The 27064-nt window shown below is 51.4% G+C and overlaps 1 protein-coding gene across 2 annotated transcripts in view; it reads right to left on the bottom strand.

The window, feature by feature from the left end:
• ZNF638 (zinc finger protein 638) overlaps positions 1-27064 on the bottom strand; it is a 423199-nt gene that overhangs the window by 29469 nt on the left and 366666 nt on the right. For both annotated transcript variants that reach the window (XM_075346112.1, XM_075346120.1), the window contains exons 19-24: positions 25203-26724; positions 24805-24864; positions 18131-18950; positions 17827-18030; positions 10678-10764; positions 9935-10053 (exon numbers count right to left, since the gene is read on the bottom strand). In XM_075346112.1, coding sequence (XP_075202227.1) covers positions 9935-10053; positions 10678-10764; positions 17827-18030; positions 18131-18950; positions 24805-24864; positions 25203-26724 — 2812 coding nt within the window. The remainder of the gene's footprint in view (positions 1-9934; positions 10054-10677; positions 10765-17826; positions 18031-18130; positions 18951-24804; positions 24865-25202; positions 26725-27064) is intronic.

Raw genomic sequence — 27064 nt, 5'->3', positions numbered from 1 at the left:
GCACCCACGGCTCTGGTAGAATGGGCCTTCAGCCTTGAGAGAACCAGAAGCCCAGTAGAACTGTAGGTTTCAAGAATTGGTTCCTCGATCCCCCGAGCCAGGGTGGATTTGGAAGCTTGCGACTGTTTACGCCGACCAGCGACAAGGACAAAGAGTGCATCCGGGTGGCGCAGGAGCGCCATGCGGGAAGTAGAACCTGAGTGCTCTCACCAGAACCAACAGATGCAAATCCTTCTGAAATTGATGGACTGGACGAGGACACAAAGAAGGTGAGGTGATATCCTGATTGATATGAAAGTGGGATACCACCTTAGGGAGAAATTCCGGAACCGGACGCAGAACTACCCTGTCCTGGTGAAGGACCAGGAAGGGAGTTTGTATGAGAGCGTTGCTAGCTCGGAAACTCTCCTAAGAGACGAGACCGTTACTAGAAGGCCACTTCCCGTGAAAAGCGGGAAGGGAGACATCCTTCAAAGGCTCGAAAGGCGGCATCTGGAGAGCAATTAGAACCTTGTTCAGATCTCAGGGTTCTAACGGCCGCTTGTACGGAGTGCTGAGAAGACAAACTCCCCGTAGGAACGTGCGTACCTGAGGAAGTCGTCGTTTCTGAAAAAATACAGATAGCGCTGAGACTTGTCCCTAAAGGGAACTGAGCGACAACCCATTTTCCCACCTAGATTGCAGGAAGGAAGGAAACATAGACGATGCAACCGGCCAGGGAGAAACACCCTGCGCCGAGCACCGAGATAAGAATATCTTCCACGTCCTGTGGTCAATCTTGGCGGACGTTGGTATGCTAGCCTGTCTCATGGTGGCAACCACGTCCTGAGGTAATCCTGACGACACTAGGTTCCAGGACTCAATGCCACACCATCCGGTTGAGGGCCGTAGAATTCAAATGGAAGAATGGCCCTTGAGACAGCCAGTCTGATTGGTCTGGTAGTGCCCCCGGTTAGCCTACCGTGAGGCACCACAGAACCGAGTACCACAACATCCTCGGCCAATCTGTAGCGACGAGGATGGCGCGGCCGCAGTCGGTCTTGATCTAGCGCAGCACTCTGGGCAACAATGCCAGAGGTGGCACCTAAGGTAGCTGGAACTGCGACCAATGCTGAACTAAGGCGTCTGCCGCCAGAGCTCGATGATTGTGAAACCGTGCCATGAAGCTGGCACATTGTTGTTGTGCCGTGACGCCATTAGATCGACGTCCGGCCTCTGTCAGCGGCGCCAGATCTCCTGAAACCCGTCCGGGTGAGGAGACCATACTCTTTCGGCCACACCCCAGCGACTTAGGAAGTCAGCTTCCTAGTTTTCCACACCTGGGATGTGAACTGTGGATATGGTGGATGCCGTGTCTTCCACCCACATCAGAACCTGCCGGACTTCCTGGAAGGCTTGCCGGTTGCGCGTTCTTCCTTGGTGGTTGATGTATGCCACCGCTGTGGAGCTGTCCGACTGAAGTCGGATATGCTTGCTTTCCAGCTGCTGTTGGAAGGTTTGTAGGGCAAGATACACTGCTCTGTGTTCAAGAACATTGATCTGAAGGGTGGACTCTTGCTGAGTCCACGTACCCTGAGCGCTGTGGTGGAGAAAAACTGCTCCCCACCCTGATAGACTCGCGTCTGTCGTAACTATCGCCCAGGATGGGGATAGGAAGGACCTTCTTTTTGACCAAGAGGTGGGAAGAAGCCACCACCGTAGAGATTCCTTGGCCGCCTGAGAAAGAAAGACGACTCTGTTGAGGGACGTCGACTCCTCGTCCCATTGGCGGAGAATGTCCCATTGTAGTGGACGCAGTAAAACTGCGCGAAAGGAACTGCCTCCATTGCTACCATCTTACGTAGGAAGTGCATGAGGCGTCTCAATGTGTGCGACTGGTTCTTAAAGAAGAGCTTGCAGCCCGTAGTGAATGCTGTTTGTCTAGCGGAAGCTTCACTATCGCTGAGAGAGTATGAAACTCTATGCCTAGATATGTTATCGATAGGGTCGGGGTCGGATCTGACTTTAAAAAGTTGATGATCCACCCAAAACTCTAGAGAGTCTCCAGCGCAACGTTCGGGCAGTGTTGGCATGTTTCCTAAGAGAGTGCCTTGACAAGTAGATCGTCTAAATACGGGATCACAGAGTGACCCTGAGAGTGCAGGACTGTGACTACTGCTGCCCTGACCTTGGCGAAGACCAGTGGGACTGTCGCTAGCCGGAAGGTAGAGCTACGAACAGAAGGTGTTCGTCTCCTATAACGAAGCGTAGAAACGCTAGTGCTCTGGATCAATCGGCACGTGTGGATAAGCATCCTTGATGCCTAATGATGCTAGGAAATATCCTTGGGACCTTGAGGCGATGACATGGCGGAGGGATTCCATCCGGAACCGCCTGGTGTCCACGAGCTTGCTGAGCAGTTTTAGATCCAGAACGGGACGGAACGGCCCGTTGTTATAGGTACCGCAAAGAATTTGGGGTAAAAACCGTGACCTTGTTCCTGAAGAGGAACGGGGGTCATCACTCTTTCTGCCTATAGAGTGCACCCTGTTTGCAGAAGAGCAGCGGCTCGGCCGGGAGGTGGAGAAATTCTGAAGAATCGAGTTGGAGGACGAGAAGTGAGCTCTATCCTGTACCCGTGAGACAGAATGTCTCACACCCAATGGTCATTGACCTATGGCAGCTAAATATCGCCAAGGCGGGAGAGCCTGCTACCGACCGAGGCCGCAAGTCATGAGGAAGCCGCCTTGGAAGCGGGTTTTCAGACTGTCGCTTTTTTGGGCGTGACTGAGCCCGCTAAGAATCTGAGCTCCTCTGATCCTTTTGAGTCCACATTGGACGAGGAAAAATGGGACCTGCCCGAGCCTCGAAAAGACCGAAACCCCGACTGCCTCTTGCTCTGTTGGGGTTTGTTGTGTCCGGGCTGAGGAAAGGATGAATCCTTACCCCTGGACTGTTTAATGGTTACATCCAACGCTCACCAAACAGTCGGTCAGCAGAAAAAGGCAACTGGTTAAGCAACCTTTTTTGGAAGCAGAATCTGCCTTCCATTCACTTAACGAGCAGACCAGGCTCTGCTTAAAAACACGGAGTAGCGGAGGCTACCGCCGCACGGTTCGCAGAGTCCAGGGCAACCTGAATCGCGTAAGAAACAAATGCAGACATTTGAGAGGTTAAGGATGCCACCTGCGGCACAGATGTACGTGTAACCGTGTCAATCTGTGTAAGACAAGCTGAAATAGCTTGGAGTGCCCCAAGGGAGAGAATGCCGGAGCCAACGGTGCGCCGACAGCCTCATAGATGGATTTCGACCAGAGATCCATCTGTCTGTCAGTGGCATCTTTGAGTGCAGCTCCATCTCCCACTGCAACTATGGATCTAGCTACAAGCCTGGAGATTGGAGGATGCCGCTTGGGACACTGGGTCCAGTCCTTGACCAAGTCAGGGGACAGGGATAACGTGTATCCTAAGCCGTTTGGAGAAGCGCATATCTGGATAAGCGTGGTGTTCCTGGACTGCCTCTCTGAAGGCAGAGTGGTCCAGAAAAATACGTGAAGCTGACTCCTCCACTGGAGGAGCTGTGAGAAATAACCAACATTCTATAGATGGACGCTATAAGATTATTTACTATGGCGTCACGATCAGGTGTATCCAGATTGAGAGCGGTCTCAGGATCAGAATCCTGAGCCGCTACTTCCGCCTCATTACACAGAGAGTCCTCTGGTAGGACCCTGATGAAACCGAGGCCGCTCATAGTGAGCCCGCTTAGGCTGTCTGGGACTGACGTCCGTGCAGAGCCGTGACTCTGGGATGCGTGTGACATTCCCGGAGCTGTTAGTTGTTCACACTGAGGGGGGCCATGGATCAATGATTCAACAGTGCCCATATTGTGAGAGACATGTCCGGACTGCAAGGCTTCTAGTATCATAGCCATAGTCTCAGAAAAACTGTCAGTAAATACTGCAGACACCGTCCTCATCCCCTGGCCATTAGTGCATACAATGGGAGTCTATGTAACCTGCCGGCCGTATAGCCGTACATGCTGTACCAGCTGCATAGAAAAACATGTGGTTCTGCACCTTTGTTTTACACAGAGAATATGCTGATAACTCCTCCGCATAATCCAGGAGGGTATATACAACGTGCGACCAAACAGTGCAATATATATAGTACAAGCATATCTATAAGTGCACTTCTGCACTAGTGGGGTTAGCACCACAGGTGCTGCTTAACGCCTGTTGCAGCGATTGTGTGACTATCAGAATGCCAGGGTCTTCCACACTTGTCTCTGTATCGTACAGAAACTGACACTAATGGCTGCCGGCGTCCTTGTAGAGAAGGAAGCCGTGGGCGTGCCTGAGAAAGTGCGGGAATCCGGATTCACAGTGCACACAGTGAGAGGGGTGGAGTATGTAAAACATACTCCAGCTCTCAGCGCTGCTGTGCTATGCAGCGTCACGCCCCTACCCTGACTGTCAGGGCTGTGGGCGGTAACGAAGGGAGACTAGGCCCAGAAGCCGGGGACTCGAGTTAACAGCGCGGCCGCCGTAAAAGCGCGGGCCGCGCTGAAGTCCCCGGCGCACCACAAGTGCCAGCCGCGCCGCAGTCCCAGCGGCCGGCGCGACCGATTCCTAGAAGTGGCCAGCGTCCCGCCCCTCTCCTGACTGGCAGGTCTGGGGGCGGGAACGAACGGAAGCAGGCCGCAAAAGCCGGGGACTCTAGTTATCAGCGCGGCCGCCGTAAAAGCGCAGGCCGCGCTGAAGTCCCCGGCGCACTACAAGTGCCAGCCGCGCCGCAGTCCCAGCGGCCGGCGCGACCAATTCCCATAAGTGAGCCTGCTTCAGCGAAGCTGAATGAGGCCATGGCACAGGCGCCGCAGCGCTGATGTCCCCCGGCGCACTACAACACCCAGCATGCTGCGGTGTGAGCGCCAAATGCACGGGGACACAGAGTACCTTGAGGAAGCAGGGCCATGTCCCTGATGTACTCCGCTCCATCCAGCATCTTCTCCAGGGGCTGTAGATGGAGCACGGTCTCAGTGCCTGGAGACCGGTAAATCCCACTTCACCCAGAGCCCTGTAAAAAGGGATGGGGAAGGAATCAGCATGTGGGCTCCTGCCGCCGTACCCGCAATGGGTACCTCAACCTTACAAACACCTCCGACATACAGTGGGGTGAGAAGGGAGCATGCTGGGGGCCCTTAGTATGGGCCCTCTTTTCTTCCATCCGACATAGTCAGCAGCTGCTGCTGACTAAAAAGTGGAGCTATGCGTGGATGTGTTGCCTCCTTCGCACAAAGCACAAAACTGGTGAGCCAGTGATCCCACTGGGGGTGTATAGCCAGAAGGGGAGGGGCCTTACACTTTTAAGTGTAATACTTTGTGTGGCCTCCGGAGGCAATAGCTATACACCCAATTGTCTGGGTCTCCCAATTAGGAGCGAAAAAGAAAAGGCAACTGGTTAAGCAACCTTTTTTGGAAGCAGAATCTGCCTTCCATTCACTTAACGAGCAGACCAGGCTCTGCTTAAAAACACGGAGCAGCGGAGGCTACTGCCGTACGGTTCGCAGAGTCTAGGGCAACCTGAATCGCGTAAGAAACAAATGCAGACATTTGAGAGGTTAAGGATGCCACCTGCGGCACAGATGTACGTGTAACCGTGTCAATCTGTGTAAGACAAGCTGAAATAGCTTGGAGTGCCCCAAGGGTGAGAATGCTGGAGCCAACGGTGCGCCGACAGTCTCATAGATGGATTTAGACCAGAGATCCATCTGTCTGTCAGTGGCATCTTTAAGTGCAGCTCCATCTCCCACTGCAACTATGGATCTAGCTACAAGCCTGGAGATTGGAGGATGCCGCTTGGGACACTGGGTCCAGTCCTTGACCACGTCAGGGGGCAGGGATAACGTGTATCCTAAGCCGTTTGGAGAAGCGCATATCTGGATAAGTGTGGTGTTCCTGGACTGCCTCTCTGAAGGCAGAGTGGTCCAGAAAAATACGTGAAGCTGACTCCTCCAATGGGGGAGCAGGGTGAGAAATAACCAACATTCTATTGATGGACGCTATAAGATTATTCACTATGGCGTCACCATTAGGTGTATCCAGATTGAGAGCGGTCTCAGGATCAGAATCCTGAGCCGCTACTTCCGCCTCATTACACAGAGAGTCGTTCTGCTAGGACCCTGATGAAACCGAGGGCCGCTCATAGTGAGCCCGCTTAGGCTGTCTGGGACTGACGTCTGTGCAGAGCCGTGACTCTGGGATGCGTGTGACATTCCCGGAGCTGTTAGTTGTTCACACTGAGGGGGGCCATGGATCAATGATTCAACAGTGCCCATGTTGTGAGAGACATGTCCGGACTGCTAGGCTTCTAGTATCATAGCCATAGTCTCAGAAAATCTGTCAGTAAATACTGCAGACACCGTCCTCATCCTCTGGCCATTAGCAGAGACTCCGGCTGAGTTGGATATAATGGGGGTCTATGTAACCTGCCGGCCGTATAGCCGTACATGCTGTACCGGCTGCATAGAAAAACATGTGGTTCTGCACCTTTGTTTTACACAGAGAATATGCTGATAACTCCTCCGCACAATCCAGGAGGGTATATACAACGTGCGACCAAACAGTGCAATGTATATAGTACAAGCATATCTATAAGTGCACTTCTGCACTAGTGGGGTTAGCACCACAGGTGCTGCTTAACGCCTGTTGCAGCGATTGTGTGACTATCAGAATGCCAGGGTCTTCCACACTTGTCTCTGTATCGTACAGAAACTGCACTAATGGCTGCCGGCGTCCTTGTAGAGAAGGAAGCCGTGGGCGTGCCTGAGAAAGTGCGGGAATCCGGTTTCACAGTGCACACAGTGAGAGGGGTGGAGTATGCAAAACATACTCCAGCTCTCAGCGCTGCTGTGCTATGCAGCGTCACGCCCCTACCCTGACTGTCAGGCCTGTGGGCGGTAACGAAGGGAGACTAGGCCCAGAAGCCGGGGACTCGAGTTAATAAGCGCGGCCGGCATATCAGTGCTGGCCGGCGCGGAAGTCCCCGGCGCACCACAAATCCCAGCGGCGCCTTAAATAAAAATGGCAGCGGCGGTTAGCGCAGTAGTCACCCAATACACTAACACACCCAGCAACGCTGTGGTGTGCGATGGCACTAGTGCGGACAGCGCCGCTGTCCCTGGCGCACTAACACACCCAGCAGTGCTGCCGTGTGTCTGCGCGGTCCCCACAGGGACACAGAGTACCTCCATGTAGCAGGGCCATGTCCCTGAAGATACTCCGCTCCATGTCCAGCAGATACCAGGGGCTGTGGATGGAGCACGGTCTCAGTGCCTGGAGACCGATAGAATCCCACTTCACCCAGAGCCCTGTAAAAAGGGATGGGGAAGGAAGCAGCATGTGGGCTCCAGCCTCCGTACCCGCAATGGGTACCTCAACCTTAACAAACACCTCCGACATGAAGTGGGGTGAGAAGGGAGCATGCTGGGAGCCCTGTATGGGCCCTCTTTTCTTCCATCCGACATAGTCAGCAGCTGCTGCTGACTAAACAGTGGAGCTATGCGTGGATGTGTTGCCTCCTTCGCACAAAGCACAAAACTGGTGAGCCAGTGATCCCACTGGGGGTGTATAGCCAGAAGGGGAGGGGCCTTACACTTTTAAGTGTAATACTTTGTGTGGCCTCCGGAGGCAATAGCTATACACCCAATTGTCTGGGTCTCCCAATTCGGAGCGAAAAAGAAATACTCAATATCCGTTTGAGATACTGAAAAGGGACTTCTCCTGCTGTGAAGCTGACTCCTCCACTGGGGGAGCTGAGGGAGAAAGATCCAACCTTCCATTGATGGACGCTATAGGATCATTCCGCATGGCGTTACCATCCGGTGTATCCGGATTGATAGCGATGTCAGGATCAAAGTCCTGGAGAGCTGCCTTATCATACAGAGAGTCCTCCTGGGACCCCCCCGTTCCAAATGAGGTTGGTCAGGAAGATTGCCCATGGCCTGTCTGGACTGCAAGTCTCTATCTTATGACAATATATCTGTCGAAACTGCAACTCCGTCCCTGTCCTTGGACAGGGATGACAGGTGGTTTCTTTGGCCACGACTAGTAGAGACCCCGGCAGACGAAGTGCTAGAGACCCCGGCAGACGAAGTGCTACAGGGGAGCATGCACACAATGGGACGGTGTCATGAACAGCATCCCATGTAGTAAAAACAGCACTGAAAATCTGTGTTGCTTTTTTGCCGCTGCCGACTAGCCATCTAGAAGTATATAGCCAAGATTGGTGACCGTACAGTGCAATGTATATCATACAAGCATAAAGTACAAATGAACACTGCAGCACAAGCAATACAAGCAGCATAGAAGCCTGTGCCCTGGCACCTCTGCTCTTCTGCTGCTGTAGACTAGTCATCTAGGGGAATATAGCCCAGAAGAGTGACCATACAGTGCAATGTATAGCCTACAAGCACAAGTACAAATGCACACTGCAGCCCATGCAATAAAAGCAGCATAGAAAAAAAAAAACCTGTGCCCCAGCACCCTTGGTTTTCTGCTGCTGTAGTCTAGCCATTCCAGGAGAATATAGCTAAGACTAGCGACTGTACAGTGCAGTGTATAGCATACAAGCATAAACACAAATGAACACTTCAGTACGTGCAATACAAGCAGCCTAGAAAGCCTGTGCCTTAGCACACCTGCTTTCCTGCTGCTGATGTGTCGCTCTCCAAGCGGGCATATAGCGACCTATGCAGTTAAAATACACATGTACACACTGCAGTATATATTGGGATCAGCACTATGTGTGCCGCTTACCGCCCGCCTATAAGCGGGTGTATGGTCGCCACCGTCCTGCCTGGTTGCCGAAAGTCCGAGCTCGGACTGCAGTAATGGCTGCCGGCGTCTTCCCCAGCTCGTGTGAGGAGGGGCGGGCCGTGGGCGTGCCCCAAGTCAGAGCGGGAATCCGGCGTCCGACAGTGTGCAGTGAGAGGGCTGGAGCATGTAAATAAGGCTCCAGCCCTCGGCGCTGCTGATTGCTCAGCGTCTGTCCCCTTCCCTGAGTGACAGGGAGGGGGCGGGAACGAAGCGGCACTAGGCCGCAGAAGCCGGGGACTGGATTTATAAGCGCCGCCGCCGTAAAAGCGCGGTCGGCGCCCAGTCCCCGGCGAACTACAAGTCCCAGCCGCGCCGCCGCTCCCGGAGCGTCCGGCGCGGTAGTTCCCAATACACAAAGTCACTCAGCAAAGCTGCAGTGACTGTAACCCTTTACTGTCCCCGGCGCACTAGCACACCCAGCAAGTCTGGAGTGTGCTGTGCCTGTGTGTACGGGGACACAGAGTACCTGTAATGGTGCAGGGCCATGTCCCTGAACGGTACTCCAGCTCCGTATCCAGCAGGTTCAAATGGGTCTGTGGATGGAGCCCGGCGTCAGAGCTTTGAGGCCGGCAGGATCCCACTTCCTCAGAGCCCCCCAGGGGGATGTGGAAGGAAAGCAGCATGTGGGCTCCAGCCTCCGTACCAGCAATAGGTACCTCAACCTTACAACACCATCAACGGGTGAGAAGGGAGCATGCTGGGGGCCCTATATGGGCCCTCTTTTCTTCCATCCGAAATAGTCAGCAGCTACTGCTGACTAAAATCTGTGGAGCTATGCATGGATGTCTGACCTCCTTCGCACAAAGCTTGAAAACTGGAGAACCCGTGATACCACGGGGGGGTATAGCCAGAAGGGGAGGGGCCTTGCACTTTTTAGTGTAGTGCTTTGTGTGGCCTCCGGAGGCAGTAGCTATACCCCAATCGTCTGGGTCTCCCAATAGAGCGCTGAAGAAAAACCCCACAAAAACACAAAAATAAAAACAATAAAAAAACAAAATACAAACAAAAATAAAAAAAGCGAGCAGTGCCCCCTAGTGGACCACTTGTGAAACTACCACAGAAGAATATACACGGCGTACCTCTACGGCCTGGTAATGTCGCAGACTTTTGCAGTGCTTCAGCTTCGAGGAATCATCCATGTAAAAAAGGGAACACAATTCACAGAAATATCCTGTTTTGGGTATGAGGAATTCCAGCCCTGCAAAACACAAAAAGATATTGGGTTGATCGACAGATTTTCTGTTACATGAGGCATTTGCAGACAGAAGGCAGCGACGTCAGATTCCTCCCCCCCCCCCCCCCCGCATGGCAGCATGTAGCAACCAATATATTATATATAAACATTTTTCCCCTTTAGAAAAGCATGGATTTTATTGAAACTGTTGCTGCTTCTTTTCTCCAGTTTCTGTCTATTGGAAGCTGTAAAAGGAGTTAACTGAAAAACCAATCAGTGAGCTAGTCCTGATGAGGAGCTTGTAACTAGCGACTTTCTGGGCTTTTCTCAGTGGATACTATGACCACAGACGACATTAAAGTTGAACAGAAGTTTGTGATCATAAATCAGCATACAGGAGATCAGTAAGACATCTATTGGCAGACTATAACAGGCGGCACTCGTATCTATAATCCGCCTGTCTGATTGGACACTAAGGAGTTAAAAATCCCTGTCAGAAAGAGATCAAATCAGATTCAGCCCCACACAAGCAGATAAAACATAAAACAAAAACAAAAAAACCCCAAATCTTTAAGAATTCATAGGGAGGATGTAGAAATGAGAAGAGCAGAGACCACACACTGGTGGGACGGTGTACACAGGACTCACCGACTGCGGTGCTGGAGTTGTACGGCGCCAGGGTCTGCTTCTCCGCTGCTGCAGAATCCGGTTTGGTTTTCTTGGCCGGAGTATCAGCTGTAAAGACAGAGCGAGGGCATTATACGAGCTGTAAGGAGAGAGCGAGGGCATTATACGAGCTGTAAGGACAGAGCGAGGGCATTATACGAGCTGTACGGACAGAGCGAGGGCATTATACGAGCTGTAAGGACAGAGCGAGGGCATTATACGAGCTGTAAGGACAGAGCGAGGGCATTATACGAGCTGTACGGACAGAGCGAGGGCATTATACGAGCTGTAAGGACAGAGCGAGGGCATTATACGAGCTGTAAGGACAGAGCGAGGGCATTATACGAGCTGTAAGGACAGAGCGAGGGCATTATACGAGCTGTACGGACAGAGCGAGGGCATTATACGAGCTGTAAGGGCAGAGCGAGGGCATTATACGAGCTGTAAGGACAGAGCGAGGGCATTATACGAGCTGTACGGACAGAGAGAGGACATTATACGAGCTGTAAGGACAGAGCGAGGGCATTATACGAGCTGTAAGGACAGAGCGAGGGCATTATACGAGCTGTAAGGACAGAGCGAGGGCATTATACGAGCTGTAAGGACAGAGCAAGGACATTATACGAGCTGTAAGGACAGAGCGAGGACATTATACGAGCTGTAAGGACAGAGCGAGGGCATTATACGAGCTGTAAGGACAGAGCAAGGACATTATACGAGCTGTAAGGACAGAGCGAGGACATTATACGAGCTGTAAGGACAGAGCGAGGGCATTATACGAGCTGTAAGGACAGAGCGAGGACATTATACGAGCTGTAAAGACAGAGCGAGGGCATTATACGAGCTGTACGGACAGAGCGAGGGCATTATACGAGCTGTACGGACAGAGCGAGGGCATTATACGAGCTGTAAGGACAGAGCGAGGGCATTATACGAGCTGTAAGGACAGAGCGAGGGCATTATACGAGCTGTAAGGACAGAGCGAGGGCATTATACGAGCTGTACGGACAGAGCGAGGGCATTATACGAGCTGTAAGGACAGAGCGAGGGCATTATACGAGCTGTACGGACAGAGCGAGGGCATTATACGAGCTGTAAGGACAGAGCGAGGACATTATACGAGCTGTAAAGACAGAGCGAGGGCATTATACGAGCTGTACGGACAGAGCGAGGGCATTATACGAGCTGTAAAGACAGAGCGAGGGCATTATACGAGCTGTACGGACAGAGCGAGGGCATTATAAGAGCTGTAAGGACAGAGCGAGGGCATTATACGAGCTGTAAGGACAGAGCGAGGACATTATACGAGCTGTAAAGACAGAGCGAGGGCATTATACGAGCTGTACGGACAGAGCGAGGACATTATACGAGCTGTAAAGACAGAGCGAGGGCATTATACGAGCTGTACGGACAGAGCGAGGGCATTATACGAGCTGTAAAGACAGAGCGAGGGCATTATACGAGCTGTACGGACAGAGCGAGGGCATTATACGAGCTGTAAGGACAGAGCGAGGGCATTATACGAGCTGTAAGGACAGAGCGAGGGCATTATACGAGCTGTAAGGACAGAGCGAGGGCATTATACGAGCTGTAAGGACAGAGCGAGGGCATTATACGAGCTGTAAGGACAGAGCGAGGGCATTATACGAGCTGTAAGGACAGAGCGAGGGCATTATACGAGCTGTAAGGACAGAGCGAGGGCATTATACGAGCTGTAAGGACAGAGCGAGGGCATTATACGAGCTGTAAGGACAGAGCGAGGGCATTATACGAGCTGTAAGGACAGAGCGAGGGCATTATACGAGCTGTAAGGACAGAGCGAGGACATTATACGAGCTGTAAAGACAGAGCGAGGGCATTATACGAGCTGTAAGGACAGAGCGAGGGCATTATACGAGCTGTAAGGACAGAGCGAGGGCATTATACGAGCTGTACGGACAGAGCGAGGGCATTATACGAGCTGTAAGGACAGAGCGAGGGCATTATACAAGCTGTAAGGACAGAGCGAGGGCATTATACGAGCTGTAAGGACAGAGCGAGGGCATTATATACGAGCTGTACGGACAGAGCGAGGGCATTATACGAGCTGTAAGGACAGAGCGAGGGCATTATACGAGCTGTACGGACAGAGCGAGGGCATTATACGAGCTGTAAGGAGAGAGCGAGGGCATTATACGAGCTGTAAGGACAGAGCGAGGGCATTATACGAGCTGTACGGACAGAGGGAGGACATTATACGAGCTGTAAGGGCAGAGCGAGGGCATTATACGAGCTGTAAGGACAGAGCGAGGGCATTATACGAGCTGTAAGGACAGAGCGAGGGCATTATACGAGCTGTAAGGACAGAGCGAGGGCATTATACGAGCTGTAAGGACAGAGCGAGGGCATTATACGAGCTGTAAGGACAGAGCGAGGGCATTATACGAGCTGTAAGGACAGAGCGAGGGCATTATACGAGCTGTAAGGACAGAGCGAGGGCATTATACGAGCTGTAAGGACAGAGCGAGGGCATTATACGAGCTGTAAGGACAGAGCGAGGGGATTATACGAGCTGTAAGGACAGAGCGAGGACATTATACGAGCTGTAAGGACAGAGCGAGGGCATTATACGAGCTGTACGGACAGAGCGAGGGCATTATACGAGCTGTACGGACAGAGCGAGGGCATTATACGAGCTGTAAGGACAGAGCGAGGGCATTATACGAGCTGTAAGGACAGAGCGAGGACATTATACGAGCTGTACGGACAGAGCGAGGGCATTATACGAGCTGTACGGACAGAGCGAGGGCATTATACGAGCTGTAAGGACAGAGCGAGGGCATTATACGAGCTGTAAGGACAGAGCGAGGGCATTATACGAGCTGTACGGATAGAGCGAGGACATTATACGAGCTGTACGGACAGAGCGAGGGCATTATACGAGCTGTACGGACAGAGCGAGGGCATTATACGAGCTGTACGGACAGAGCGAGGACATTATACGAGCTGTAAGGACAGAGCGAGGGCATTATACGAGCTGTAAGGACAGAGCGAGGGCATTATACGAGCTGTACGGACAGAGCGAGGGCATTATACGAGCTGTAAGGACAGAGCGAGGGCATTATACGAGCTGTAAGGACAGAGCGAGGGCATTATACGAGCTGTAAGGACAGAGCGAGGGCATTATACGAGCTGTAAGGACAGAGCGAGGGCATTATACGAGCTGTAAGGGCAGAGCGAGGGCATTATACGAGCTGTAAGGACAGAGCGAGGGCATTATACGAGCTGTAAGGACAGAGCGAGGGCATTATACGAGCTGTAAGGACAGAGCGAGGGCATTATACGAGCTGTAAGGACAGAGCGAGGGCATTATACGAGCTGTAAGGACAGAGCGAGGGCATTATACGAGCTGTAAGGACAGAGCGAGGGCATTATACGAGCTGTAAGGACAGAGCGAGGACATTATACGAGCTGTAAAGACAGAACGAGGGCATTATACGAGCTGTAAGGACAGAGCGAGGGGATTATACGAGCTGTAAGGACAGAGCGAGGGCATTATACGAGCTGTAAGGACAGAGCGAGGGCATTATACGAGCTGTACGGACAGAGCGAGGGCATTATACGAGCTGTAAGGACAGAGCGAGGACATTATACGAGCTGTAAGGACAGAGCGAGGGCATTATACGAGCTGTACGGACAGAGCGAGGGCATTATACGAGCTGTAAGGACAGAGCGAGGGCATTATACGAGCTGTAAGGAAAGAGCGAGGGCATTATACGAGCTGTAAGGACAGAGCGAGGGCATTATACGAGCTGTAAGGACAGAGCGAGGACATTATACGAGCTGTAAAGACAGAGCGAGGGCATTATACGAGCTGTAAAGACAGAGCGAGGGCATTATACGAGCTGTAAGGACAGAGCGAGGACATTATACGAGCTGTAAGGACAGAGCGAGGGCATTATACGAGCTGTACGGACAGAGCGAGGGCATTATACGAGCTGTAAGGACAGAGCGAGGGCATTATACGAGCTGTAAGGACAGAGCGAGGGCATTATACGAGCTGTAAGGACAGAGCGAGGGCATTATACGAGCTATAAGGACAGAGCGAGGGCATTATACGAGCTGTAAGGAGAGAGCGAGGGCATTATACGAGCTGTAAGGACAGAGCGAGGGCATTATACGAGCTGTAAGGACAGAGCGAGGGCATTATACGAGCTGTAAGGACAGAGCGAGGGCATTATACGAGCTGTAAGGACAGAGCGAGGGCATTATACAAGCTGTAAGGACAGAGCGAGGGCATTATACGAGCTGTACGGACAGAGCGAGGGCATTATACGAGCTGTAAGGACAGAGCGAGGGCATTATACGAGCTGTAAGGACAGAGCGAGGGCATTATACGAGCTGTAAGGACAGAGCGAGGGCATTATACGAGCTGTAAGGACAGAGCGAGGGCATTATACGAGCTGTAAGGACAGAGCGAGGGCATTATACGAGCTGTAAGGACAGAGCGAGGGCATTATACGAGCTGTACGGACAGAGCGAGGGCATTATACGAGCTGTACGGACAGAGCGAGGGCATTATACGAGCTGTAAAGACAGAGCGAGGGCATTATACGAGCTGTAAGGACAGAGCGAGGGCATTATACGAGCTGTACGGACAGAGCGAGGGCATTATACGAGCTGTAAGGACAGAGCGAGGGCATTATACGAGCTGTAAGGACAGAGCGAGGGCATTATACGAGCTGTACGGACAGAGCGAGGACATTATACGAGCTGTAAGGACAGAGCGAGGGCATTATACGAGCTGTAAGGACAGAGCGAGGGCATTATACGAGCTGTAAGGACAGAGCGAGGGCATTATACGAGCTGTAAGGACAGAGCGAGGGCATTATACGAGCTGTAAGGACAGAGCGAGGACATTATACGAGCTGTAAGGACAGAGCGAGGGCATTATACGAGCTGTAAGGACAGAGCGAGGGCATTATACGAGCTGTAAGGACAGAGCGAGGGCATTATACGAGCTGTAAGGACAGAGCGAGGGCATTATACGAGCTGTAAGGACAGAGCGAGGGCATTATACGAGCTGTAAGGGCAGAGCGAGGGCATTATACGAGCTGTAAGGACAGAGCGAGGGCATTATACGAGCTGTAAGGACAGAGCGAGGGCATTATACGAGCTGTAAGGACAGAGCGAGGGCATTATACGAGCTGTAAGGACAGAGCGAGGACATTGTACGAGCTGTAAGGACAGAGCGAGGGCATTATACGAGCTGTACGGACAGAGCGAGGGCATTATACGAGCTGTAAGGACAGAGCGAGGGCATTATACGAGCTGTACGGACAGAGCGAGGGCATTATACGAGCTGTAAGGACAGAGCGAGGGCATTATACGAGCTGTACGGACAGAGCGAGGGCATTATACGAGCTGTACGGACAGAGCGAGGGCATTATACGAGCTGTAAGGACAGAGCGAGGGCATTATACGAGCTGTAAGGACAGAGCGAGGGCATTATACGAGCTGTACGGACAGAGCGAGGGCATTATACGAGCTGTAAGGACAGAGCGAGGGCATTATACGAGCTCTAAGGACAGAGCGAGGGCATTATACGAGCTGTAAGGACAGAGCGAGGACATTATACGAGCTGTAAGGACAGAGCGAGGGCATTATACGAGCTGTAAGGACAGAGCAAGGACATTATACGAGCTGTAAGGACAGAGCGAGGGCATTATACGAGCTGTAAGGACAGAGCGAGGGCATTATACGAGCTGTAAGGACAGAGCGAGGGCATTATACGAGCTGTAAGGACAGAGCGAGGGCATTATACGAGCTGTACGGACAGAGCGAGGGCATTATACGAGCTGTAAGGACAGAGCGAGGGCATTATACGAGCTGTAAGGACAGAGCGAGGGCATTATACGAGCTGTAAGGACAGAGCGAGGGCATTATACGAGCTGTAAGGACAGAGCGAGGACATTATACGAGCTGTAAGGACAGAGCGAGGGCATTATACGAGCTGTACGGACAGAGAGAGGGCATTATACGAGCTGTAAGGACAGAGCGAGGGCATTATACGAGCTGTAAGGACAGAGCGAGGGCATTATACGAGCTGTAAGGACAGAGCGAGGGCATTATACGAGCTGTACGGACAGAGCGAGGGCATTATACGAGCTGTAAGGACAGAGCGAGGGCATTATACGAGCTGTACGGACAGAGCGAGGGCATTATACGAGCTGTAAGGACAGAGCGAGGGCATTATACGAGCTGTAAGGACAGAGCGAGGGCATTATACGAGCTGTAAGGACAGAGCGAGGGCATTATACGAGCAGCGGTGCTGATAATGGAGCAGGGCATCCGTCCTGTAACATTTCACTGTGGGACAATCCCATTAATGAGGAGAGCACAAGTCTCTGCTGTCTGTGTATGAGAGCGTCCCGGAGACAGGACTATCTGCAATGCTCTCCTAAAAGACTCCCTCCCTCCACCGAGCAGGGTCCAGGGTCACCCCCTGGTGCCTCTCTCATTGGAGGGGGAAGACGGCACCAGAAAGGAGGAGCAGTGGGAGAGCCCATGTTCTGCAGGTGACATGGGACTTGGGCTCCTATTCTGTAGGTAGGGTCGGTCACGGGGTGGTTAAGGCCTTGCTGTTCTGCCTCCTAAAACAGATTTCGCTCTGTGCCTGTAGGAGCGAAGAGCAAACTCAAAAGGGAACTTGTTGTAAAATATGGGTCTAACCTGCAAATTAATAGCATTGTGACGCTTCCTGATGACGGAATTTACAGCCTCGCTGCTGGGAGGAAAACAGCTTTATTCCTCCCGGCAGCATTCTGCTTCCACTCCTAGGGGGCGCCGATTTGGGAGGAGGTGCACACAACCTGCTGCCGGGACGGCACGTAGCCCCTTAGTGCGGAGCAGGACTGGGGATTGCTTTGGGGATCCCCATGTCTATCTCTGGCCCCCCCCCTTGGGTCATGCACCCTGATCCTGTGGATCTGATTGACCCAGATAGCTTCTTTAAAAAGGTTGTTCTCACCTAAACATACAGGACATACCCAAAGAATATACCGAATATTATCACCAATAAATATAGTAACAAAACGACAAACCAATAGCGCAGTCCCTCCGGGGCTCAATAGCCTCCGGTTACAGGCTTACCCGTTTCTGGTTTAGTAGGGGTGGCAGAGGCGTCGCTTTTTACCCCGTCAGCAGCTTTTTGCTTGCTGCCTTTAGCTGGGGGTTTGCCCGGCGTGGCTCCTTTGCCTGTATCCGGGACGTCTGCTTGTTGCACTGAGTCTGTGTTGGCTTCGGCACTTTGAGGGAGCGGTCTTTTTCGTGGTCTCCCCCTCTTTGCAGGCGGTGCTATATTAGGAAAATAAATCAAACATCGCATTAGCATCAGACTTACATCCTCTAAGACTGACGTTTTCTACCACATTTGGGTCACAGACTGGGAACGTACTGGGCTCGGGGGCTTTGCTCGTCTCCGCTGATTGACCTTTATTTGCTTTGGGCCCCTTCTGAGATTTGTTCGCAGACTCTTCCTCCTCTTCCCCGATCTCATCCACCGTCAGGAACTGATGTTCGATATCGGCAAATGACATCTCCTCCTCCGCTTTCCCCTTATGCACAGTCGATAGCGGCTGCTTCCGGCTGCGTTCTGTGGCAGGGGCGTCCTGTTTGGCGTTGGGCTGCTTCTTCTCTGACACTTTAATACTGGCTGCCTCCTTGGTTTCTTTTACTGGTTTGGGCTCCTCTACCGCAGCTGATTTGGTAGGTGTCGTCTGCCCCTCGTCCTCCTCAAGGATCTTATCCAGGGTGGGCAGTTGATCCTTTTTTAGGGTTTTGGGCACTGTAGAGGAGGAGTGCTGCTCTGTGGAGGGGTCCTGGGCCTCGTCCTCGTCACTTATCTCATCCAGGGTCATCAGCGTCTGCTTGTCTTTGGCGCTGGCAGGAGGTCCATCCTCGGCATGCTCCTCATCTACAGTCACCATGGACTCTGCTGACTGCTTGACCACGCTGTCCTGGACACCAGCACTTTCCTCCTCATCACCCACCTCGTCTAAGGTGACGAAGGACAGCTCGTGTGAATCTCCGCTCATCACCCGGGACTTCTTTGTGGTTGAGGGTGCGGAGTCATTTTCTTTCCTCTTTCCTTTCCTGGCGGTATCGGGCTTTTCCTCCTCTTTTTGCTCTTTTGCTTTTGGCTCTACAGCCTCCTCTACGATCTCGTCCACAGTAACAAACTCATCCAGGTTAAATGGGAAACTTTCCGCCTTGTCCTGTGAGACATAACCGGGAAATATTAAGTGTCATGACATTCAGTATCTGAGTCAAGGAATGATTGTCAAACAAAAAGGATTGTGAAACGAGTCCCCAACGCTGGTAACCTGTTAAATGCCGCTGTCAAATTTCTTGACACCAGCATTTAACACGGGCTGGCAGAGGGCGCGCTGTTCATGCCTCAAAACGACCCGATCGCGGTATCTCAACATGTTATGACAGCCAGGGGTCTGCTGATGACCCATGTCATCTCCGAACTCCTGCGAAAACCAGCCTGCGGCCGGCGTTCATAGGAGACACCGATTTCTTCTATATCCAGCAAGGCTACGGCATTGCCGTATAGAGAACAAGTAATCAGACCATTCCAGACTCAAGTCCCCTAAGGGGACTACTAAATACAAAATATTAAACATATATGAATTTAAAAACACACACATATACACACATTCAGTACAGTGTTAACACCGGTTCATGCACCGGGACAGGACTGCACAGAAGTCCCATTTGTAGGTAATTTCGAATCCTCGTTTGGTGGACCCCAGATCCTTTGGGGGGGGTGGGGGTCCATCTCATTCAGGTCTGAGGCAAGCAAATCAGACTGTCGTTTGCTATGCCCTCCATTGAGCTTGGTGGGGTCTGTCCCCTAAAGACACACAGAGCCCCTCATCTTCAGTATGTGATGGGTCATGACTAAAGGTGCAGTCCTTCTATATTTCCCTTTCTGGCAGTTTCTGCTCCCTTGCCCCTTGTCTGTCTGATATCTCAGGAAGCCGGTGGAAGCCCATGGATTCTTGTTTTTTTCAGAACGCTGACATTATCCTCTTTCGAGTGCTCCTTCTCAGGGGCCGCTTTTGTTGCCACCATGGCAAAGGTTTGTCCTTGAAGATATAAAGTGACTCTTCTGTCAAGAAACCAGACTCCAGTATTCGTCTTCTGGCCCTCTCTGATTCTGCAGGGATATCCTAGGCAGGATGGTCACAGCCGCCTTACGTCTACAGTCCATGGATAGTTTCAGGTTCCCCTCACAGCTCTCCTCCGGTGTCTCCTGGGTCCCTTACACCATACAGGCCGCTTCTTCTCCCTGTATTTCTCCCTATCCCAGCAGCTCTCCTCCAGTGTCTCCTGGGTCCCTTACACCATACAGGCAGCTTCTTCTTCCTGTATTTCTTCCTATCCCAGCAGCTCTCCTCCAGTGTTTCCTGGGTCCCTTACACCATACAGGCCGCTTCTTCTCCCTGTATTTCTTCCTATCCCAGCAGCTCTCCTCCAGTGTCTCCTGGGTCCCTTACACCATACAGGCCGCTTCTTCTCCCTGTATTTCTTCCTATCCCAGCAGCTCTCCTCCAGTGTCTCCTGGGTCCCTTACACCATACAGGCCGCTTCTTCTTCCTGTATTTCTTCCTATCCCAGCAGCTCTCCTCCAGTGTTTCCTGGGTCCCTTACACCATACAGGCCGCTTCTTCTCCCTGCATTTCTCCCTATCCCAGCAGCTCTCCTCCAGTGTCTCCTGGGTCCCTTACACCATACAGACTGCTTCTTTTCCCTGTATTTCTCCCTATCCCAGCAGCTCTCCTCCGGTATCTCCTGGGTCCCTTACACCATACAGGCTGCTTCTCCCTGTATTTCTCCCTATCCCAGCAGCTCTCCTCCAGTGTCTCCTGGGTCCCTTACACCATACAGGCCGCTTCTTCTCCCTGTATTTCTCCCTATCCCAGCAGCTCTCCTCCAGTGTCTCCTGGGTCCCTTACACCATACAGGCAGCTTCTTCTCCCTGTATTTCTTCCTATCCCAGCAGCTCTCCTCCAGTGTCTCCTGGGTCCCTTACACCATACAGGCCGCTTCTTCTCCCTGTATTTCTTCCTATCCCAGCAGCTCTCCTCCGGTGTCTCCTGGGTCCCTTACACCATACAGGCAGCTTCTTCTCCCTGTATTTCTTCCTATCCCAGCAGCTCTCCTCCGGTGTCTCCTGGGTCCCTTACACTATACAGGCCGCTTCTTCTCCCTGTATTTCTTCCTATTCCAGCAGCTCTCCTCCAGTGTCTCCTGAGTCCCTTACACCATACAGGCCGCTTCTTCTCCCTGTATTTCTTCCTATCCCAGCAGCTCTCCTCCGGTGTCTCCTGGGTCCCTTACACCATACAGGCCGCTTCTTCTCCCTGTATTTCTTCCTATCCCAGCAGCTCTCCTCCGGTGTCTCCTGGGTCCCTTACACCATACAGGCCGCTTCTTCTTCCTGTATTTCTTCCTATCCCAGCAGCTCTCCTCCAGTGTCTCCTGGGTCCCTTACACCATACAGGCCGCTTCTTCTCCCTGTATTTCTCCCTATCCCAGCAGCTCTCCTCCAGTGTCTCCTGGGTCCCTTACACCATACAGGCAGCTTCTTCTCCCTGTATTTCTTCCTATCCCAGCAGCTCTCCTCCAGTGTCTCCTGGGTCCCTTAGGGTATGTGCGCACGTTGCTTTTTACCTGCTTTTTACCTGCTTTTTTGCTGCTTTTTCTTCTGCGCTGTTTAATGCCAAAATGGATGTGTTCTTCTATTCAAGCAAAGTCTATGGGAATTTGGGTTTCTTGTTCACACTATGTTGTTCAAAATGCTGCCTTTTTGTGGCAGAACTTTGGTCAAAAACTCAGCTTTTCAAAGAAGCAACATGTCAATTGTTTTTGCCATTTGGGTTTTGCACTGCAAAGCTGAGTTTTTGACCAAAGTTCTGCCACAAAAAGGCAGCATTTTGAACAACATAGTGTGAACAAGAAACCCAAATTCCCATAGACTTTGCTTGAATAGAAGAACACATCCATTTTGGCATTAAACAGCGCAGAAGAAAAAGCAGCAAAAAAGCAGGTAAAAAGCAACGTGCGCACATACCCTTACACTATACAGGCCGCTTCTTCTCAGTGTATTTCTTCCTATCCCAGCAGCTCTCCTCCAGTGTCTCCTGGGTCCCTTACACCATACAGGCCGCTTCTTCTCCCTGTATTTCTTCCTATCCCAGCAGCTCTCCTCCAGTGTCTCCTGGGTCCCTTACACCATACAGGCCGCTTCTTCTCCCTGTATTTCTTCCTATCCCAACAGCTCTCCTCCAGTGTCTCCTGGGTCCCTTACACCATACAGGCTGATTTTCCCTGTATTTCTTCCAATCCCAGCAGCTCTCCTCCAGTGTCTCCTGGGACCCTTACACCATACAGGCCGCTTCTTCTCCCTGTATTTCTTCCTATCCCAGCAGCTCTCCTCCAGTGTCTCCTGGGTCCCTTACACCATACAGGCCGCTTCTTCTCCCTGTATTTCTTCCTATCCCAACAGCTCTCCTCCAGTGTCTCCTGGGTCCCTTACACCATACAGGCTGCTTCTCCCTGTATTTCTTCCTATCCCAGCAGCTCTCCTCCAGTGTCTCGTGGGTCCCTTACACCATACAGGCAGCTTCTCCCTGTATTTCTTCCTATTCCAGCAGCTCTCCTCCAGCGTCTCCTGGGTCCCTTACACCATACAGGCCGCTTCTTCTCCCTGTATTTCTTCCTATCCCAGCAGCTCTCCTCCAGTGTCTCCTGGGTCCCTTACACCATACAGACTGCTTCTTTTCCATGTATTTCTCCCTATCCCAGCAGCTCTCCTCCGGTGTCTCCTGGGTCCCTTACACCATACAGGCTGCTTCTTCTCCCTGTATTTCTTCCTATCCCAGCAGCTCTCCTCCAGTGTCTCCTGGGTCCCTTACACCATACAGGCCGCTTCTTTTCCCTGTATTTCTTCCTATCCCAGCAGCTCTCCTCCAGTGTCTCCTGGGTCCCTTACACCATACAGGCCGCTTCTTCTCCCTGTATTTCTCCCTATCCCAGCAGCTCTCCTCCAGTGTCTCCTGGGTCCCTTACACCATACAGGCCGCTTCTTCTACCTGTATTTCACCCTATCCCAGCAGCTCTCCTCCGGTGTCTCCTGGGTCCCTTACACTATACAGGCCGCTTCTTCTCCCTGTATTTCTTCCTATCCCAGCAGCTCTCCTCCAGTGTCTCCTGGGTCCCTTACACCATACAGGCTGCTTCTTCTCCCTGTATTTCTTCCTATCCCAGCAGCTCTCCTCCAGTGTCTCCTGGGTCCCTTACACCATACAGGCCGCTTCTTCTACCTGTATTTCTCCCTATCACAGCAGCTCTCCTCCAGTGTCTCCTGGGTCCCTTACACCATACAGGCTGCTTCTTCTCCCTGTATTTCTTCCTATCCCAGCAGCTCTCCTCCAGTGTCTCCTGGGTCCCTTACACCATACAGGCAGCTTCTTCTCCCTGTATTTCTCCCTATCCCAGCAGCTTTCCTCCAGTGTCTCCTGGGTCCCTTACACCATACAGGTTACTTCTTTTAGGTTATACAGTCCCAGCTCATTGGAGTCCATAGAAGTCTTCCTGCCGATCAGCCGTTGCTTTGATAGTTGGGGGAGGACGTCGTGTTTCTATCCGGGTGAAGCTCAAAGCACTTCTAATCCGTATATTATAAAATACACACAGTTATTCAGTTCAACATTGTCCCTGATTGGTCAGAGCTAAACAGCAAAGTCTATATAGAACGGCATCAGCCTGCTACAGGCTTCCCAATACCAGTTTGAACCAGCTACTGAATACTTCTTTGTTCATTGTACATTTTGGCTTCATTATCTTTGTTAACACCTTGTTGAGCATGAAAAAGGAGTCAACATCCCACATGGTGTGAACCAACAGATTATAAATTCTCTCAGTATGTTTTGAATACTTGCATTGTTCAGCCTAGTATAATTTGTTTCAATGACACATTCCAAAGGCGCATCCTGGTATGTACATCAGCATCTGAGCAATAATCATACAAACACAGATGATCTTATATGGACAATAGATTCATAGCCTGGACCTTCACACCATCTGCTATCAGATAAACATTGCTGAGGCTATGGCACACTGAGGGCAGAACTGTATATGGCAGAGATTTCCCACATCCTTGTGTGTGGTTTTTTTTTTAAACATTACATTATGTTTTTTTTTTAAACACTGCTTTATTTTCCCTTCCTCAGTTTAGGTAGATAACTGCTATGCTGCGCAGACTATTTCAGTGCAGATAGTCTTTGTACAGGGGAGCGGTGCCTTCATCCTGGTCCGCTCCCAGTCAGGCACTCCGGATCTTGATTTGCTCCTCCAGACATAAATCCCAAGCTTTTACAGTTCAATCCAGGAGCTCCTTCGTTTCTTGTTGCAGATCCTTCATACATCGTTGCCAGGATTCTTCTCTCCCTACATTAGGTCGGTGATTTTTCACCCTGTACTCTCCAGATTCCCGTTTGAGGCCTCCAGACAATGTCGAAGTGTTGGGCCATTTTAGCTTCCTTCCTGCGCTTTGAGACTTCATGCCCTTCTTTACGAGGTCCTGTTCATTAGATGGGCCTCAGTCTCATGCCACCCTTCCTCTTATCCTTCTCCAGCACTTGAAGGCTTGTGTCCAGTGCCTTCCTTTTTTCTTATGGCAGTCTTCTCCCCTTCATGTACATATCTGTCCTCCTGCATGGCTTCATCCTATCAAATATCCACATTCGGTATTCCCAGTCCTGTTGCTCGGTGTACCGTCCACACATGCTACGTCTTCACAGGGTGCGAACCTTGGCAGACTGGCTCTAGGGGCAGCTGGTGTTCAGCCTCTCGTCTCAGGGCAGTCTTTGCTCTTTTTACTGTATATATTCTAATATACACAAGACTGTTGGGATATCACATGACTTACCCAAATCACCCAAAAAAAAATAAATTTATTTTTCCCCATAAAATCTAGGCTGGCGAGAATCCTGACATTTCACTACACCTAATGCAGCTGTAGAACCACTTATTGTGTAAGTTTCGCGGGTTACTTACCTCTTTAGATCTTGGACTCCGGTTGTTGCTTTTGGAGCTTCGTGGGTAACGTGAAGAGGTCTGTGAGGAGAAAAATATGAGTATGTTAGAAACACAAGTTCAGCCAACATCAATGCATTTTTTTTTCTCATCCAAGGCCTGACTTGGATATACAATTATTGCGTATATATTCCACCTGTGTTTCTAGCATTGGACATGTACCAATTATAATCCAAAGGGCTGTTCACACATGCAAGTTTTTTTTAGCACCCTCACCCCCCCCAAATTAGTAAATTGTCACCCATCCTTTGGGTAGATAAGTTAAAACCGCCCATTCTAGAGGTCCCAGCAGCATAGTTCTAGGATGCAATTTGTGGGGTCTGATGGTGGGATTACCCCATACCCAGTGGGTAACTTACACTGCCTCTCGTCCGGTCGTCCTTCCTGCTGCTTGACCGGGCCTCCCTCTCCCGTGACCTGGCTCTATCCTTAGAGTCTCTCTCCGGCTGTGATGTCACGTGCTTTCCAGAGCTGGAACTTTTCTTCTGAGGCATGCTGGACCCAGATTTGGTATGACTAGAGGCGCTGTTGGCCGGGCTGGACCGGTTGCTATTGGATCTCTGTGTGCTGCTGCTTTCATAGGAGGACGTCCCTCTTTCCCGTGAAGTCTTCTTCCTGGAATCCACAGTTTTTGGTGTCTGCTTTTGACTCTCCAATGTGACCGTTACGGAGATCTCTCCCTTTCTGGCGTTGTATTTGGTGGTCCTCACCATGGATCTGTCCGACTCCGGCCCTTCCATTTCAGTTCTGCGTTTAGATGTTTTTTCTTCGCCGGGTTTCTCTTTGCCAGACCTAGACCCTTCAGTTTTCAGCTTTGACTCTTTCATATTCTTCTCTTGCACCTTTCCTGCAAGGTTCAAGTTGGTTGCTTCCACTTTGGAGGACCCAGAGGAGGAGTGTTTGGTGTTTTTATTTCCTACATCTCCAGATCCTTCAGCCTCTGGGCTGTCACTTGCATCTTCATTGTCGAAGATTTCCATGTCCTTCTCGGTGCAGACTGGAATGTGCTCCAGTTCGGCTTCCTCTTCATCCGACTCCACAGAGACGAGAACATCGAACTCCTCCGACACTTGAGGGTTAGACACTGACTGCTCGGGCTGATGAAGCTTCTCCGGTTCTTCCTGTATGTACACAGCACATGAGTCCGGGGCTTCAGGCGCCTCTGCTGCCTCCTCCTCGTCATCCTCTTCGTCGTCATCATCTTGGTCATCATTGTCATTATCATCATCTTTGTCATCGTCCTCGCCGTCATCTTCTGTCGCCAATACAATATCGCAGGGAGTGGTCTCCAAGACAGCATCGCAGGGAGTAGTCTCCAAGACAGCATCGCTGGGAGTAGTTTCCAAGACAGCATCGCAGGGAATGGTCTCCAAGACAGTATCGCAGGGAATGGTCTCCAAGACAGCATCGCAGGGAGTGGTCTCCAAGACAGCATCGCAGGGAGTGGTCTCCAAGACAGCATCGCAGGGAGTGGTCTCCAAGACAGCATCGCAGGGAGTGGTCTCCAAGACAGCATCGCAAGGGGTGGTCTCCAAGACAGCATCGCAAGGGGTGGTCTCCAAGACAGCATCGCAAGGAGTGGTCTCCAAGACAGCATCGCAAGGAGTAGGAGTGGGCTCATCTGGGTTATCAGCAGGGGTGATGTCTGATGTCACTTCTTCCTCTGCAGGAGGTGGTGGTGCTGGCGTCTCCTCAACCTCATCCAAATCTAACTCCATTTCTGTCTCGCTGACCTCAGAGAGGGACGCAAGGTCATCTTCAGACTTCTTATCGTCAGTCATTGAGAGTTTCTCTTCGGCTTCAGTGGGCTCTTTAGATTCGGCTTCAGTGGGCTCTTTAGATTCAGCTTCCTCCGGTTTATCATCAATCACGATGTCTACGCTGTTAAGCAGAACAGAGATGTTAGACCGGTTTCATCATTTCTCCTTCTTAATGCTCTTCAACAGACCCTATCCCCAAACGTCTGCCTTTTCTATTTAAGAAAACAGTGGGCAGCCAGAGTGGTGGTTTTTATAAGAGCTACTCACCAGCAATGGTAGCCAGAAGGGGGTCCTGGAGGTCAGACCCGACTTCTCATGAATGGTCAGTTGATTTGGGGGAGGGGGGGGGGGGGTTTGAGGAGCAGTCTGAGAACCTTCAGGCCACTTTTGCTAATGAGACTGCTCACTCTTCTTAGATAAAAAAGGAAAGCTGCAGACTGGCTTTATCTTTAAAATGAAAT

Source organism: Anomaloglossus baeobatrachus, chromosome 1 (genome assembly GCF_048569485.1).
Source record: "Anomaloglossus baeobatrachus isolate aAnoBae1 chromosome 1, aAnoBae1.hap1, whole genome shotgun sequence".
Taxonomy (NCBI): domain Eukaryota; kingdom Metazoa; phylum Chordata; class Amphibia; order Anura; family Aromobatidae; genus Anomaloglossus; species Anomaloglossus baeobatrachus.
The sequence above is the reverse complement of the archived record's forward strand: the minus strand, read 5'-3'. Positions and strand labels throughout refer to the sequence as shown.